General features: G+C 42.3%; 1 protein-coding gene across 3 annotated transcripts in view; it reads left to right on the forward strand.

Moving 5' to 3' along the window:
• Window positions 1-19,446, forward strand: part of furinb (furin (paired basic amino acid cleaving enzyme) b) — a 149,794-nt gene that overhangs the window by 94,431 nt on the left and 35,917 nt on the right. For all 3 annotated transcript variants that reach the window (XR_014569184.1, XR_014569185.1, XM_083763921.1), the window contains exons 7-8: window positions 15,547-15,635; window positions 19,035-19,207. Coding sequence is in view for 1 of the 3 variants with exons in the window: in XM_083763921.1 (XP_083620047.1) it covers window positions 15,547-15,635; window positions 19,035-19,207 (262 nt within the window). In the remaining 2 variants the exon portion in view is untranslated. The remainder of the gene's footprint in view (window positions 1-15,546; window positions 15,636-19,034; window positions 19,208-19,446) is intronic.

Below are 19,446 nucleotides of genomic sequence, written 5' to 3' on the forward strand. Positions count from 1 at the left end.
GGCTGCTGTTCCCCAGCCAGCTCAATAAGGCACAGGGCCACAGTGATTGAGGATGGCAGTCCTGCGCCAAACCCACGTCTAGCACACATTCCCGACCACCTGGAGTCCATCAACATTAGTCCGCTCGGCTGTTTGGAGACTGACGAATGGAATCTTTAAGCAGGTGTGTCAGCGGCGAGCGAATGTATTCACTTATAAGTGAGATGTCGTTGGAGAAAGAATGTGTTTCTCTCATTAAGTTACCCTTATTGCTTTAAGGCCATTCAAAAATGCGTATTCATCCTGTCTTCTGGCAGGATTCATGCCATTACATTGCTTCAGAACCCTGGTTGAATTGTTGTGCATCTCATTTGCTCCGCTCATGTCCGTTCGAACACCAAATCATTTGCCTTGGCTCAAAAGCCTTTTTGAATTAGCTTATTGATGAGTCGTTTTTTAAGCTGCGTCTGTGTTAGTTTTTCCCTAAACACATAAAGGACCACTTCACCACTTCTCAACTTATCTTCGTATAATTGGTCCTCTAATATATACTGATAAAATACCAAAAAAATATTACTCAGTATGTGTCTCATAGGAGGGCTGTGGGCAGTTCAGAAACCCGTCCACCAGTGACATCATCGTAAAATATTTAGATCTGTATTATCGTGAGAATGATGGCTTCCATTATCGCTTAGCACATTTTGAGGAATAGAAAGCCTGTGTTTTTTTTTAGCTTGGATTCCCCATTGATGATGATGATGTCACTGGTGGACGGGTTTCTGAACTGCCCACACAGCCCTCCTATGAGACACTTGTAGCCACAATTGTGGCATTTTATCATGAACAGGACCAATTATATGAATGTAGGTTGAAAAGTGGTGAAGTGGTCCTTTGGCCTGGGCTGGCTGAGCGGTCCAGGCACCTAGGCTCGTAATCCAGCCTGACAGCGTGTTGCGGGTTCGAGTCCCGATCCCGACGACCTTTGCTGCGTAGGTCTTACCACCATCTCTCCCCGCCTTTCCCGCCTAAGCTGTAAGCTCATAGCACGCACAGAGTGTCGCGCTACGAGCTTGTAGATCTGCTATTTTCTTGAAAGTGTGGCGCAAATCTTTGAATATTCTTTCAGAGCGAACTCAAATCTTTGTTTCTGGGGGGTCCCTGGAACTACATATTTTCAGATGGGGGTCCGCAGCCAAATACAGATAATTCTAGGGGTCCTTGACGTGAAAAGGTTGAGCACCACTGACATAGAAACATAGGTTTTTCAGAAAACTGTTAGGATTTAGAAGACATTTCTTTAGAATCAGCCTCAGGATAGGCCATTGGATCAGGATAGGAATCGAAACTGTCACTAATATGTTCACCAAAAATAGCCTATCTACAGAACATGCTCAAAACGGTTGTGAGCTTGTGTAGAGCAGCAGCACCGCTGCATGTTCGCCCCCCCAGAATAGGGACACTCGGATTGAAGTGGTTAAGATTTGGATCTTGGGAGCAGAGGAATCAAAGCTGTATGATCTGGATCTTAACGAGGCTGTGAGTTAATCAGGGATGCAGAGAGTAGCCAGCTGCCTGGTTGGCCTATGCTGTGTATAGACCTCCACTACATGAAATACTGGAACAACTGAACAGTGGATGGATAAAAATAATCTAATCCCTTTAGCAGCACCATAGGACCCTTGCCCATTCCATTCACACCTCTGGCATAGATAGCAACCAGGAGAGCTATAAACCAAGACACAGATCTGACAATTCTGCCAAACGTGGGGTACACATCAGTCACACTGTGATAATAATAATTGAACACCCATAATGTGTGTGTGTGTGTGTGTGTGTGTGTGTGTGTGTGTGTGTGTGTGTGTGTGTGTGTGTGTGTGTGTGTGTGTGTGTGTGTGTGTGTGTGTGTGTGTGTGTGCGTGTGCGTGTGCGTGTGCGTGCGTGCATGCTCATCCACCCATGAGACCTATAATTCCCCCAGGCCCTCTATAATATATGCTCTTTTTTTCCCTTGCTCGATTCGAGAGAGCTTCATATATTACACTGTATGTGGAATTTATTTAGGGCGTTATTATGTCCCCTGCTCAGCAACTAATATTCATTCTATTTTGATTTAAAACTAGGGTAACAGTTACAGTACCATTGTATTCTGCCACCAAAATACAAGGGTGTGTTTCACCCCGGGAAACCTTTTCTTCATCACCACAGGCCAAAGGATCGATGTTTATCCAGGATTAAAGTTACGTTTAGGTAGGTGTAACAGTTAGGTGTTGGTTTTAGTACAAAGGTCGTGGTTAAAGTCGGGATATATTACAGAGACGGGAGGTTAGAGTGCAACCGTGTTTAGAATTAATACTGAGATGTCTTCACTGTTCTGTCTGGATCTAGAGGGACTAGTGTGTGGTGGGAAGGTTTGAGCGTAGACTGCTTATTAACTACTTTCAACCTGGTGCCCTTCAAAGGCATGTCATTATCGCACTATAGTTACACACTACACACTATAGTAAAATACAAAAATACCAAGGACAAACCAACTTCATAAACAAGGCAACATAAGGACATACTGCAGTGGAAACAGCACCCAGGGATACTGTACTGTACAAGCAGAGAAAGTATTTCTCTCACCCAGGGATACTGTACATAACAAGCAGAGAAAGTATTTATTCTTTACTAAATAGTGAGTTTCTAGTTTTGTTTTGTCTCTGTTTCTTTTACATGCATAGGCTACGATGTTGTAACTTAATTTAGGTTACAGTTCATTTGTGTAATATTTATATTGAATAACAGTTAAATGTGTATTGTTGCATATTGTTAATATTATTAGTTAAAAAGACAATTGATTATAAACAAAAGAAGTCGATTTAATTCACAGTATGATTTATTTGATTGATATTGATTACTAAGAAACAAATTATAAGTTGAACTGCATATCCCATGATGCATTTGTGTTTAGCACAGGATATCCGGGGAACCAAGGCGGGCTTTATTATTGTTGTTTACATTGAGAGAAAAAAAGGCTCAGCCTAGTTTTGCCGTATGTGCCATTGACTAACCAAACTAATTCATTACATTTTTCTGTACCATTTCTTTGCCTATATAAAATTCAAGCATTCTAGTACCAGCCGACGTCCTTTTATGTTCATTTTGACCGTATTTTAATCTACATACATACCTTTGGTAGAACAACAAGAAAGGTTCATCAGTTCATCACAATTTAATTTGCATCCCATCCCACCCTGTCTGTGTGCCTGCGTGCGCATGTGCGTCCATCCGTCTGCATGACTGCATGCGTGCGTGCGTGCATGCGTGCGTGCGTGCATCCTCTGTGTGATTGTACACTGCATCTCATAGCCTGTGGAGAGACCGCATTGTCTCGTAAAGGGCAGGGCAAGAACTGGGCCGGGATGTGTTGCCTTGGCCTGAAGCAGCGACAGATAACCGCTCTGTCTATCCCCCTCGGTCCTCCTGATAAGATAAAGGGGTCACATTGCCTGTTTAAACAGAGTCTCCAGCTTTCTTCTGTCTGCTGCCCTCCACAACCTCTTTACAGTCAACTGGCTCTGTACAGTCACATTTAACTCGGTACAAATGCAACCAAGTGGACCCCTAATGGGTCCATTTGGTTACAATTGGAGAGAGAGTACACTGTGTTACAATTTGATACATTGACGTCATGTGATGACATTTCACACGAGGAAACATATTTCCTGTTGCCTTATATGGCGTGAAATTTTCGTGGGTGTTCTATTAAACCAGGCGATACCAGGCGAATCGCTTGGGAAAGGGGCGAAATGAAATACACGGACGATCTGCACAAATGAAGTCATTACGCCACCTTTGGTGAATGACACATGAGCTTGATCGGACGGATTAATACGCTGTCATTACGCACTTCATTTACACCTGGTCGTACATTTCCGTTGTGAATCTGGCCCTATGAGACCGAGCACTACATTGTATACATAAGGGAAACTCTAGAAAATCAACCACTAGGAATATTTACACAAGATTTAATTAAGAGAACAAGGAGCCAAGAACAAACAAATGTGGCATACAAGCAACTGGCAAGGAACAGACACGAGGGGAGTATAAACAACAGACAGTTTGGATAAATAAATATAAATTAAAGTTTGTCTGTTTTTCCATATATTCTGTGTAAACATTCCTTAGAAATGCAGCAATCGTCAGATATCTGTTGAGCTGAATGGTATTTTGCAGTTCTTACTCTCGAGTTAATGTATTTATTTTTTGCTTAAGAGGGGCAACCCTGAATAATTATTATAATTCATGAACTGCTTATGTTTTATTACACATATTTTGGTTTCTGAGCTTGCCCAGGTTTCATAATTTACATCCCCTTGGTGGGCGCAGTCCGTGCACTGATACAATAATATTTAATGAATGAGGATTTCTGTATGACTTGCGTGGGCATCTTGCATGGGAACCTTTCAGGCTTGTTTGATAACCAATGGCCATTATCATCAAAGTAATTCTCTACACTTTATGATGTTGTCAGCACATATTCTGTAAAGGGTGCAGACACCTAAAACAATAAAGGAAATTGAAATATACTTACAAAATAATGTATATCATCACTGTATTTTTAGAAACCTTACTTATAATGTCCAAAATCGTTATTTTTCGGTAAAAAAAAACAACCTGTGTTATGGATCCAATGTAGTTATTATTAAGTCACACACTTTCAAAGAAATCAGACCCGTCTGAAGTGAGTGGTGCTGTATTGTACTCGTGCTGTAGTAGCCTACTGTACTGTTCAAGCCCTCCTCCCTGGCATGTGTGTGTGTGTGTGTGTGTGCGCGTGGCTGACCGTCGGCTGTCGGTCATTTTGAAAGCGTTGCAAGGTTGTCGGCAAGAGACTCCCGATGACAACCTCCCGTCGCTTGCCGTCCATATCACCTTGCAGACACGTCGGAACCCGTTGATAAAGAACCGAATAATCCACTGTAGAGTGGTTCTCTAGTCTGTTCGTCTGACTCGTTCAGTGCTAGATACCATAATTATTCTCAATCTCAACTCTCAATTCACATACCATTTGATCAACTCCAAAGCAAAGCTAGTGCAAAAAAAAGTGTGTTTTGTTTTGTTGCGGGATGCATTGCAGAGACTCCAGGGTTGCCAGATTCTGTGAGTGAAATAAGCTACCAGTTCTATGAAAACAAGCCCAAAACAAGCAGCCAGTTTCACCACTTGTGCCCTATATTACATCAGCTATTTTAAAAAAGAATCATGAAAGCAAGGTCAAATAAGCAACTACACTTCTGAAATTGCTTTTTGCAATTTGCATGGGGAAATTTAATTTTCGGCCGACTGGTTTGTGTTCTGATTACAAAATGCTAGTCTGTTGCAATCTGACAGTTTTTAGTGTCTGAACAAGTTTGTTTGGTCTGGAGTCACCTTTAGGCTGCACAACAGTGACACTTGGTGTCGCTATAACGCTATGTCCGTGCTGGGACGGACAGACCGAGAGACAGACCCTGCCAGCCAGCCAGGGACACACATTGATGTGCATTGGTGTGGCTGCACCACTCAAAAAGAGCAAAAATAGTCAGTCTACTCTACAAGTTCACAATGTGTTGCCATCTGACGCGTTATTGTGAGCTTGTATCGATTTTCACTACTTACTAATATGACGCTGCGACACTGTACTATGTATATCGTGAAGTAGGGTATTAATTCACTGGAAAAACAACAACTTTAAATATGGAGATACTTGGTTTCTGCCCGACAGCAACAAACGATATGTAGGAATATCTTACCTGCTTCAAGGCAGAGATACTAGTGTTTGATTGATTGATTGATTTAAATATGTATTAACAGTTTGCAGAATTACAGTACATTTCAAGCACAAACTCAATACAAAGACTGTTACTGTAACTGTGAGTGGACGACCCAATTAAGCATTACACTTGTTTACAAGAGGGTCCACCTTGTTCAATTCATCAAAACATTTAGAGACGTACAGATGGACACTTCTATATATTCAAAGAACAGAACAGGAATCCATCATAAAGGAGGTAAAAAGGGAAAAGAAACATATACAGTGAGGGGGAAAAGGGGTGGGGGGGGATTCAGATTTTACAGGGGCCAGTTTTGAATTGCAGCCGTCCGTAGGTGCCCTTTGAGAGCGGTTTTGAAGGAGTCAAGGGATTTGCATGTCTTAATGACTGTTGGTAGGGCGTTCCACATTTTGGTGGCATAGGAGCGAAAATAATTTAGTCCCTTGTTTGTGCCGAATCTGGGTTGTACATGGTTTGTTGCACTCCCTCTGGTGTTGTGGGTGTGGACTTCGTTAAAATGAAGGAAGTATCTAGACAGGTACATGGGTATCTTGGTTGTGTATCGAATCTTGTGGACCAGACCCATTGCAAGATGCTGTACTCTGTCGTCGACCCTAAGCCATTCCAGCCTGTCAAAGTGGGCAGGGGTGAGGTGGGTTCGGGGGGTGAGGCCAAGTAGGAGCCTGACCAGTTTGTTTTGGGAAGTCTGGAGCCTAGTTTTAAGGGCCTTTGAGGTGCTGTGGTACCAGGGCATGCATAGTCGAAGAAACCTTGTACGAGGGCCCCTGTTAAGGTCTTCAAGGTGTTTTTGTTGACCAGTGAGGAGATCCTGTAAAGGAATCTTGTTCTTTGGTTGACTTTTTTGATTACGTTGGTGGCCATTTTATCACCGGAAAGATTACCCTCCAGGATGGAACCTACTGTAGGATGTAGGTAGGTAATTTCATCGTTACGTGTGATAACATTGTCACCCACTCTAACTAAGAAGTAATTTGCCTTGCTGAGATTACTATTAGATCCAAAGAGAATGGATTCAGTTTTTCCCAGGTGTAAAAATAGTTTGTTATCAGCGAGCCAGGTGCAGTTTCTGTTTCATTCAAGTGAAACGGGTGTATTGAACGACCACAACTGTGCTAGTAATTAATTTGTAGTGCTCAATTGATTGCAGGTTGCATTTAAATTGGTCATTGATTGGATAAGTTGCCTCAAAGTGGGATGACGACATGACATGAGCCTAGAGTATTCACCTAGCATTCTAATGTGGTTTCAGATGCAGGTGGGTGACGTGACATGGTGTCCCTGGCTGTCCTCAGTGTCACTCATGTATAAATAAAAAATATATTTGTCAAAAACCTTCTGAATATTGTGCAGGACATTTTGCTTCATGTGAAGATTAAAACATTTCATTCCTCATTTATTCAGAATTTTCAACCAAACACAGCAAAAATCATATGGTGCGACTGTCCCGGCCTTGTTTCTCAAAGTAGGAACTTAAATAAAACTAAGGAAAAAAATGCTAACATTCTTTTAAAAAATCCATAAATATAATATAGATGTCTATTTGTGAGCCTAATCTTTTCAAAGTCCAAGCATAATGTTTTCAGTCATTTCTGATCAAAAATATTTTGTCCCCCAAACCAAAATCATATTGTGTGACACCATTTTGGGACATTTCAACAGGCAATTGTTTGGACACCCATTGGGATAGAGAGGTACTTCTTCAGTAAGGCTGTTCAGCACTTGCATTACAATAGCATGACAGGTGTCTGTGGTGAATTATCATTTTAACATTTTCATGAAATATGATCTTGTTGGAACGCTGACCAATGCGACTCTTCCAAGTGTCTGTGGGTGTGACACCTTTTTCATTAAAAAAGCTAAAGGTATTAGATATTTTGGTCTTAATTACATGTAAATCTATGTTGCTTTGTTATAGCTAGCATGTTGTTCGCATGCTAATGTGTAGCTAGTAGCCTCAAGGTTATGTTAAGTGCAGAAAACGTAATATGGTGTGACACTTTATCATAATGGTGTGACTGTTTTCCTGTCACGCCATATGACTTTTTTGTCACACCATATGATACAAACTGTATTTTCCTACAGATATAACAATAAATAACAAAGTCCCATGCTTCTTTTGTCCAGTTTTAAACATTTTCACCTCAAATCTGCAACTATCCACAATAAATTGTGTTTAATTTTGTTTTATTCAGTCATTGCCATGTTATTCAATGTTAAAGCAATTTTCCTGTTGCTGTTTTTCCTGAGTAATTGTTAAATCAATCTGTAAAGTTCAGTACTCACTAATAAGTAGGTTAAAACACAGTTTGCTTTGAAAAATGAAGATATGATCATACGGTGTGACACTAAATCATTTGGTGTGACGTTCCAAATAGTGAAAAGAACCATTAATATTCATGGATTACATAGCAAATAGTCTAAGGAAGAGTCACAAATATTTGTGTAATTTTAGAGAAAGTTTTGTCACAATAAATACAAAATATATTGAAAGACCAATAACATGGGCATCACATTGAGTGTTGATTACAGAAATAATATACAGATTTAATTCATTTTCACAAAACTATAGTGGATCACAGGTTAGTTATGATAAAGGACTTTGATAAAGTGAGCAACTTAAGAAAGGTGTACTAATTTTATAAACAATTATTGTCATGTCACACCATATGACGATTTTAGGCACAAGTAAAACAAAATGCTGAATAAATTCTGATTCCAATAAAATATCTAAAAACAAAATATGTTTCCATAAAGATGAGACTGAGTAGAACAAAAGTAAATCATTTTTATTCCTGTTATTTAAAGGTTTTTAAAAAACACTTTTTTTGGGGTGTCACGTCATTACCACAGTGTTGGTGTTTGCATTAGGACATGGTCTGGCTGGGGTGGAAACGCAACCGCACATTTTTTAGACATACATTCTACACAGAGCAGATTGTTTTTGACTGACACCCCCTATTTTACCGCTCTGTCCCTGCTGAGACAAATGTGTTTATTATTGACCATGAAATTGCCAAACTGGGCTCAGGCAAGACATTATTCGGTTTGCGCCCTACAGGCTACAGAATTAATTGTCAAATCGCTATAGGACAATAACGCCTCCTTGCTTGCGCTGGCATGAAAATAGTTTTTACACGTCCAACCAACTTTTGCTTCTCCTCCATGACCTCACTAATCATTCTGTCATTCATCAGCACTCCTCCAAAGCTATTTAAAATGGGATTTGGGGGCGGGAGGAGTAGGAAAAAAAAACATTTAGCAAAGTGCCACGGGAATCATTTCATTTCATGGGTGTTTGACAGATAAAAATGCAGCCTTATCATAAATGCATTTGTCTGGCGGGTCTGGCACGGCCGAATCCATCTGCACACATTAAGCTGTCTGGCTGCTTGAAACTAAACCAATTCATTGTAATCAGACACTCTCACAAACACACACACACACACACACACACACCCACACACTATAATCAAGCTGCTGTTGTGCTGTACAGTATATGGTCTGTAAATGGCTGGCTCCCTCCCAGCATCATATGTTTATTGATTTGTCTTTACAACATAGTATTTTCAATGCAATTACTGTATGCACATATATATTTTTCCATACACGCAAATGGCAACACTAAACAAAATCTTCAAAGAAACATCAGGATATGTCCATGAATAAAAAAGATTACATTATACAATTAAACAAACAAAGAAATGCACAATGTCCCCGTCACAGTTCACACCCAACAGCTGACTACTCCAATAAAACCACTATACACCCAAAGCCTCTTCAGTATCACCTCACTTAATGAACTCCAAGAACCTCTCCCATATCTTATAGAATACAGCAGCTTTCTTCCTAATTGCATATGTTAGTTTCTCATGTGCCAAACTGGTCGTTAAATTCCTCAACCAAAAGCCGATCGTAGGGGCATTGACATTTTTCCAACATAGCGCAATTGAGCGTCTGGCCTGTAACAGGCAAAGGTCAATCATTATTTTGTCTTTATTATTTAGTGTACAATTGAATGGATAAATACTGAGTATACATAATTTAGCACAGAGAGGAACTGGACCTGATGTAATCTGAGACAGACATAATGGACCACAGACCTCCAGAATGTTTTAATCTCCTCACATTCCCATAAGCAATGGAATAGGGTACATTTATGTTCACTACATTTATAACATAAATCAGGAATGTTAGTTATTTACTTAATTTCTCCGGGGTTATGTAAGTTCTCATTATCCAATTATACTGAATTAGTCTTAATCTATTATTCAGCATCAGACATCAGCCCAGCCTAGCTCTGCTTCCTTTCCCTGGCGTCTGTGGCCATGATGATGTTTGCAGTCAGCAGCCACAGTGACTGTTTTAAGATGCCGTGGAGGGAACAATGGCTTTGCTGCTAGCCAGGAATACAAGCACTCCAAACCACCAACTGCTGGATGGCCATGTGCCTGGTGATTTCGGCCACTGTCGACGACATCAGTGCAGCAGGCAGCCCTGCCTCTATTAAGGAGTAGCCTGGGAAGCATGTCTTGACAAATGTCCCATAACAAAAAAATGTCTTGACAAATGTCCCATAGACAAACATAGTCTGGAAATTACACATTTAATTCACTTTATTTACGAGATTGTTTTCAATCGTTGTTGTCGTTGACCCCTTGGTATTAATTAACTTTGAAATAAACTAGGTACCACAGCTGTGCAACAATGTACCGGAGCTTAACCCCTTGATTAGTTTGATTAGGTTTTAATAGCTTTAGTGATGTATCACATCTTGCCATATGCTGTGCCAGGCTAAGGTCGTCTGTCATTAAAGAAATAAGCCTTGTCATGTCACGTTATTGCGTGTTAATAAATCACTTGAATCTGGTGCGTATGCCTGTTGCCAGCCAAGGTCATGTAACAAATGCCACGTTAGAAAGCGTCATTTAAAAGCAATTTGGTGGTAGTTTTTCTTCAGCTCTGCTCTATGTTCCTTGCCTTTTGTCTCGCAATTTGAACATCTAATGTTTTGTTATCACAGCATAGACTTATTCTCATTAATTCAGAAGAAAGCAATAGCAGTGTTCTTTGCAAAAATGTGTTCGACCAAGTGTATTGAGAATTAGTGGGTGGGAATTAAGTGAGAGAGTCAGCCCCAGTCTAATCAGGATCACAGCTGGAGACACATTCATACTATGACCCTGTGAAATGACTTTGTCCTCTGACTCGCCCATCAAGGAGCTGGCGGGATCCAACAAGGAATTGTAATTACTGCTTCCTCCAAAACAATACAGTGCTCATAATTTGCTGATGTTCAGATTACGGTGCACAGCACGTCCCGGGAAACGGAATGAGACGGAGTGCCTCCTAATCATATATCTCTACAATAATCAAGGTATGATCTCAATAAGCGGTGTAATAACCTAATGACGAATGGCAAGCGGTCCATTCTGTTTCAACCATTTGCATGCTCCTCACATTGCAGACGAACTGTCAAAGCCTCAAACCAATTGAACATATTATTACCAACATATTATTACCACTATTACCAGTAAGACGCCTAATAGTCTAGTAGCCAGCCCATAGAGCTCCATTGTGAACCCGGACATGTTGAGTACACCAACGTTTTATGTTAGAAATGTTTAGTATGGTTCCCCAGCATGTTGAGCAATTTTCATAATTGGCATAATTAGCTTGAATGACTATAATCACATATATGGACAATATTTCAGCCGATAGTCCCCGGCCTTAGGCATATGTTTTGCACTAATCAGTCTAAAGCACCACATTTGGCACAGATGTAGCCCAGGGCATGCTCTACTGATTTAGCTAGGGTGCCCGAGCCAGGCACCCTATAGAGCGCCGCAGTCCCTCCCCCTTTCAGAACGACGAGTGGCCCAGGAAATGAAATGCAATGCATTTCTCCCATAGGATTTTCTTTAAGTATTTATTTAAAGATGGTTACGCCGCGGACAAAGCCAACTCGGATCGTGACAAATCATGACAATGAACACAATATTTTGGGCCGATCAAATCATTAGAAAGAAGAAAATAAAGGCAGGAGACAACACTATTTGTTTTGTTTTTCTTCTTATAAATTATTTGATCGGCCCAAAACATTGTGTTCATTGTCATGATTTGTCACGATCCGAGTTGGCTTTGTCCGCGGCGTAACCGTCTTTAAATAAATATTTTTTTTCTTCTTTTAACTCACGTTAGACAGCCTACTGTACATCCGAATCCTCTGTGCACGCAGCCGTGCACGCGCTTATTATTATCATTTCTCTGCTCAAAATGTTGTTAAAAGCTTATAAAACTTTAATCCATGATCTCACTGATACTCCACCTCCGCGATCAGCCCAAGCCCCCACTGAGGCTCTCCAACTCCGACCCCTGGAGTTATGAGAAGGAAACCCCGTGCAGCTGGAGTTTAACAATGAGCGCCCGTTTGCACTTCCGCATTTTGGACACCAAATTTGGTGTCCAAATCGAAAAAATGCGTTAGTAGACAGTTCTTCCGGGTGCTTCAAAACGCCACTGAGCAACTTCCACTGAAATGAGTAGTCGCTCCGGTTCGGTCTCTATCCTTTTATTACTCTATGGATCAGCCCCGGACTACAGAACAGGACCGGTTCGGTCTCTATGCCTTTATTACTCTATGGATCAGCCCCGGACTACAGAACAGAATTTCATTACTTCTTGGTGGGCCAAGGGAGTCTTGTTCTTTGTTTTTTCGTGCATTTCACTGGCATTGGCCGCACGATACTGCCTCCATGGAAATTAAAGCCATTTCATTAACAGTGATCATAATATTATCTAGAGCCTGAAGCAACCTGAAGACAACGTTTTGTATTCTGCTGTATATGCTCTCTGTTTTATATCTATTCTATAAAGTGTGCTGACGATTTGCTTGTAGTTACTGTAATAAAGCGAGTAGCTGGTTACAGCCTGTGGCTGTGCATTGTTTAATAATATCCATACAACATTCTATAAAGGGGAGTTGGTGTTATGGCATCTGCTTGTTCTCTGACAACTCGGCAGCCCTCGTAAAATATTGATGAGGGGTTCTTGTGAATAATTCACAGTCATCAATAACCTCTCATATTTCACTGGGATGGCCAGCGGCCAGTGAAGATGAAGACAAATCCGTTTTTTTCTGTCCCTAAGTTTCACCTCACTGTCACGACTCATGAGTGACTCTCAGAGAAACTCCATACTTCATTCTTACTAGCAGTTTATAGCTGGAGATGGGGTAATTATTTATTTTTGTCCGTGTCCACATGATCCATTCTGTGGCTTAAATCATCTACTTAAAAAGGCTTAAAACCCCTCACTCTTCTGTTTTTCAATTAGTACTCCAAATCCTATGAATTATGCATACGTTTGATGCTCCAGAATTTAGAACATCCACCAAACAACAAGCCAGTCACTTCCTCATTGACGATGATGACAGTTATTTTGGGGAGAGCACTCCTCACTCGACAAACGCCGAAGCTCCACTGCAGCGCTTGGACAACGCCTGGACGGTGTTAATTTTTTGCCGCTGTCCAAACGCAACGCGACGCAACGGACTCAGTGGAGCCCCGGCCTAATGCTGCCTTTACTGAGGCTTCGGTCTGTGACGTCACACGCTGTCTGAATTGCCTGCGTATCCACCGTCCGGTCTGTTTTTCATTTTATTTCAATTTTAATTTAGAGAACACACTGAGGGCTCGGACACTCTTTTTCAGCTGTGCCGAGATTACAACAACAAAACACATCAATAATGTACAATGTAAAAATGTGGGGGAGAGGAGACAAAGGAAAAACATTTAATCACATAATAAATCAACATCAATTAAAACAGGTACAATTGAGATTTACCAAAGTTGATATGTCCAATTGAAAGCAACCTAGAGAAGAGAGCTGTACTTGAGTGAAGTCTATAAGGTGTTCAAAGTGTGTGGGGCAGAGCACTTGAAAGCAGATTTTCCAGACTTAGTGGAGGCATGTGTGGTCTCAACTAGCATCAAATAATCTTGAGATAAGAGGTGAACTCTTGCCAGCCCATAGAGCCCCATTGTGAACCCGGACATGTTGAGTACACCAAAGTTTTATGTTAGAAATGTTTAGTATGGATCCCCAGCATGTAGAAACTGCCGGATGCTAACTTGCATTATGTTGAGCAAGTTTCAAAATTGGCATAATATGTGACCATACCATTAACAACCTATATAAGGCAAAGATTTCCAAATTTCATCATGCTTTATGTAGCATGTGACATGTCAAACTAGGGGGTTTTCATGATGCTGAAACCATTCCAAGCATTAGTTTAGCAAATAAACACTCCTTGGGCTATAAATGGCCATACACTCCTAACACGGCCATAGCCGTAATCACAAATGTGATGATGTCAGGACATTTGTGATTACGGCTATGGCCGTGTTAGGAGTGTATTTTGTGCAAAACTAATGCTTGGAATGGATTCAGCATCATAAAAAAACCCTAGTTTGACATGGCACATGCTACATAAATGTATGTAGCATATGAAATTTTGATTTATTTTCCTTATTGGTTGTTAATGGTATGGTCAAATATTATGCCAATTATGAAAATTGCTCAGCATACAGTATGCAAGTTAGCATCCGGCAGTTTCTACATGCTGGGGACCCATACTAAACATTTCTAACATAAAACATTGGTGTACTCAACATGTACTCACATTCTGGCTACTAGACTAGAGCTTTATAGATAAATAAAAAACAATGTTGGTCTCTCCTTGTCCAAGGGAGGGCCAACCAACCATATTGTACAGTATGCTGTGATGGGTGTTATAGCTGCCACCTGTTATAAATCTGAGGGCAGAATGATAAACTGGGTCCAAGCTTTTAAGTGTGGTAGCTGATGCGCTTCTGTATATAATGTCCCCATAGTCCAAAGCAGAGATGAATAGTGCCTCAATTAGTCTCTTTCTAGTAGGCCATGGAAAGCAGAATCTATTGTGATAAAAAAAGCCAAGCTTCATTAGCAATTTCTTTGTTAAAATGTTAATGTGTGTGTGTTAAAAGCAAGTTTCTCATCCAGCCGGGTCCGGAGGTATTTATAATAAGGTACTCGTTCAATGGTGGTGCCAGTTGAGGTGTATAGCTGAGGATAATTTTCATTTAAAACTCTTCCCTTTGTAAAAAAAAAAAAGAATAGTAGCAGCATAGTTGCAGCATATGAGTAGATTTCTCCACAGAGTCTGAGAAACAATATAAGATTGTATCATCTGTATACAAATGTATATTACAGGTCTGTATTGTCTGTAATTAAACACATCATATAATGAATAGTATAGGACCCAAAGTCGAGCGTTGGGGTACTCCTTTAGAAAAAGGAACTCTGATTTTACAGCTCCAACTTTAACACATTGATGTCTCTCAGAGAGATAATAAAAAAAAAAGGATCAAAACCAATATGACATAATCTTTCTAAAAGCAATGTGTGGTCCACGGTATTTTAGTGAGTACTAGTCTGAAAACCAGAGTTTTGTTTATTAAACTCTCTATTTATGCTTTGGAGAGATACGGTATGCAGAGTGTAAAGAACATTAACAGTCTTTTCACGGGTAGGCGTTAAGACATTAACCAAACATAACGTGATTTTTTTCCCCTGGCTGTGGATCTTTAATCATTCTCCTGTCTATTATTAGCCTTGGTTCATGAACCTGTTCTTCTCTCTCCCCCTCTCTCTCTCTCTCTCTCTCTCTCTCTCTCTCTCTCTCTCTCTCTCTCTCTCTCTCTCTCGGCAGGCATGGCACTCGCTGTGCTGGAGAGGTTGCAGCTGCAGCCAACAACGGTGTGTGTGGTGTGGGTGTGGCGTACAATGCCAAGATCGGAGGTGGGTATAAGGCATGATCTGGAATGCAAAATACGAACACTGTTAAACTTAACACAATAATTCACAATTTCACAGTCAACCACATTCATTAAGAGTTTTTTAAATGTATCCAAATCTGTTAACCATATATACTGTATACACACAATTATTAACAGCACAGGAATTACAGTCAAAGGTCTCCAGCAAGGGCAGAATCCATTTCTTGCGACCGACAGTCCAAAGGTCACAGCTAAAGATAACACAAAAATCCCCAGCTGCTTGTTTCCACTGTGGTCCATTGTATTCGGCTCATCAGTACTACATATAATACTACAATACAAAACATAATAAAGTGAGTGAATGAACAAAATATGAACAAACCAAACATGAACTAGACAAAGTGCCAATCGGCACAGGTCTCCACCAGGGCAGGTCAGGTTGTGGCCTCATGGTGGCGCTATAACAGGCTGTTGAGGAAGATTTGGGCCGGAGGTTCGTATTGGAGGGATGCAGGTACAATGTTTTTCCATGTGTGCATACATAAGTTGTATACAGATCGATGCAGTTATAGCTAAAAACAGGAATTGGCCTGTTATAGCGCCACCGTGAGGCTGATTTTGAGGAAAAAATTGTGGCATGTCGTCCTCGGCCTAGTGAAAATGTGCGTGTATAATTTAACGGAAATTGCACACTGTGTTTGTGATTTGTGGCCTTTTTTCGAAATGGACGAATCGTGTGAGCTTTGGAAGCCAATCTTAGCCAATCAGGATGGAAGATGGGAAATGGTGGCGCTCCGTGTTGATCACATGACTATGGAGATAGTGTATACCGATTTGCGTGAAATTTGGATAAAATCTGAAGGAGTAATAATAGAAAATGTGTTTTACATATGTCGGCCTCCTGGTGGCGCTATAAAGAGCAGATGTGAAAAATTCCAGGCAAAGGTTTTTCCTTGGCCTCTAGGGAGTTGGCATACAAAGTTATCCACAGATCCGTGCAGTTAGAGGTAAAAACACTTAGCGCCACCTTGAGTCTGAGTTGAAATTGTTCATGTGGCATTTCGTCCTCGGCCTAGTGGGAATGTGGGTGCACAATTTCACGGAAATCACGCGATGTGTTCATGATTTGCAGCATTTTGTTTGAAACTGAGCACTCCTGTGAACTTTGGAAGCCAATCTTAACCAATCAGGATGGAGTCTGAGAAATCTGAAAGACCGGTTTCGTTGAATGGCTCTAGAGAGACTGTGTACCAATTTGCGTGATGTTTGGACAAAATCTGTAGGTGTACTGTGCAAAAACTTGTTTTGCACAAAGCGGCCTCCTGGTGGCGCTATAACAGGCCGTTCTGGAAAGTTTGGGGCAGAGGTTCATCGTTGGCATCCAGGGAGTGTGTGTGCAAAATGTGGCATCGAGCGGGTTAACGGTGGCCGAGATTAGCTGCTCACGGACACACGGACGGACGGACACACGGACGGACGGACACACGGACGGACGGACGGAGTGCAAAACATACTCTCCCCACATGCCTTCGGCCTGGTGGAGACAATAAAGCTCAGTAGAATCATAAGGCATATTTACAGAGAAAGTGGAGTTGGCCTGCTTGAACCTTTTGTCTGCATGCTAGGATAGACACACAGGTTTTTTGGACATCTGCTGTCAGAGCGTCGGCTCGTTATCCCGATTCCTAAAAGAAGATATGTAATTTCACCTGGCATCTGTTCTCGTCCCACCAGACCACGGGTCTCTACGCAACCGTAAAAATTACACGCTATTAAAAGCCAGGTGTGCACACGGTTTGAACATTGATCACCCACGCGCCATTGTCTATTAGGAAATAGTCCTCGGTGAATTCACCTGTTGTTGTTTTTTCCTCTCGAATAAGTTCGCTCCCTTCACAGAGCATCTCCAGAGGAGCCTTTTTACAAACTTTTGCCACTAAACAATCTGTCAGAGGCAGCCAATAAGACTTGGTGGGGCCCGTGGCGGTCCCATCTGCAGATGTTGCTCGTAACTCTCCCTCTCTGTCTTCATTAAACATTCGTCACAACATTCGCAAGCCCATTGGCCCCGCTCCCCCTCATCCATTATTCCCCCGCCAATTCGTTTATGCCACGAGATCGCCAGATTGTTTATAAACAGCTGTGCGCCGTAATATAGCGGTGGCGAGCGGCGCACGTGTGCCGTGTGTATGTGAGCACATAGTGTGTGTGTGTGTGTGTGTGTGTGTGTGTGTGTGTGTGTGTTGGAGGGTGAGGGTGGTGGGGTTTCAGAGCTTAATTGCAACATCCGTATTGAGCAACGATTTGTGTTTACTCACTGTAATTGACCCTCCTTAGCTCTCACACACACACACACACGGACACACACACACGGACCAACGTATATGATATGATATAGTATATACCACCTCTAACCGGAGAGGAAGGTAACACCATACTATCCACGGGCTTGCCGCCGTGCAGTTGGAGGTTGATGAGAGCCTTTTACGACGGCAATCATCATTACAGCTGCGTTGCGGTGAATCGCACATAATGATACTCAAGCAAAAACATCCCACAGTATACCACCACCGCCACCATTTATACTACAGGCTGGCATTTGTTTTTTTTTATTTTATGAATTGCGCTAGACTTCTACCTACACGCCACTAAAAATGATTACAGTCCCCGGCGGCGCTATCCCTCACAAGCAGGCAGGTTTCCTCGAACGTGGATTATTGAAGTCTTTATGAGGGCATCATCAGTCATACCGGGGTCCGGGGAGAGGGGGTCGTGTAACTGTAATGGCCCTTATTTGAAACCGGTTCATTTCACACCTCTGTGCTGCCGTTAATGTTCAGCTCGCTGACCTGAGGCGGCACACATCAAAAGGGCCGTTGTTCAGGTATGATGAAAGGTGACGCGCGGTGAGAGACCCCCCTGGCCCCTAGCGGACACAGCGTCACCACTGGTAAGACGTTAACCCCTGAGGTCGCCTGTGGGGAAGCATAGCTCCCACCTGGGCTCCAGCCTCTTCCACACAGTCTGTCTGTGTGTTTGATGGCGCCGGCACAGCTGCATTTATTGTTTATGTGACAATAGAATTGTGTGCCAGGCGGTGCACAGACACACGTGCATGAGGCAGCGTAGAGTTACTCATTACGGCACTGCAGCGCTCTCGGAAATTCTTTTGTTTTTCCTGTCACTGTTTCTATTGTGACAGCAGATAAAATGGGAATCTGCGGCCTGACTGATTTCTCTCTTTATTTCCCCCTTTTACGACAAGCTCTCTTCCGCGTCCACTTGCGTACTATCTGTCACTTTCATTTTGGCTCTTTCGTGGACATCTGAAGCTAGAATTCCAAATCCCCTCGACTCCCCTGTCACTCCGCCATTGTTTGATGTGCGTGCGTGCTTGTGTGTGTGTGCGTGTATTCCCCAGGCGTGCGCATGCTAGACGGGGAAGTGACGGACGTGGTGGAGGCCCGCTCGCTCAGCCTCAACGCGCAACACATCCACATCTACAGCGCCAGCTGGGGCCCTGAGGACGACGGCAAGACAGTGGACGGACCCGCCAAGCTGGCCAAGGAGGCCTTCCTCCAGGGGGTCACCAAGGTGAGTCTGAGGAGGCCTTCCTCCAGGGGGTCACCAAGGTGAGTCTGAGGAGGCCTTCCTCCAGGGGGTCACCAAGGTGAGTCTGAGGAGGCCTTCCTCCAGGGGGTCACCAAGGTGAGTCTGAGGAGGCCTTCCTCCAGGGGGTCACCAAGGTGAGTCTGAGGAGGCCTTCCTCCAGGGGGTCATCAAGGTGAGTCTGAGGAGGCCTTCCTCCAGGGGGTCACCAAGGTGAGTCTGAG

This window comes from Protomyctophum parallelum (assembly GCF_964188405.1).
Source record: "Protomyctophum parallelum genome assembly, chromosome: 4".
In the NCBI taxonomy this organism is placed as follows: domain Eukaryota; kingdom Metazoa; phylum Chordata; class Actinopteri; order Myctophiformes; family Myctophidae; genus Protomyctophum; species Protomyctophum parallelum.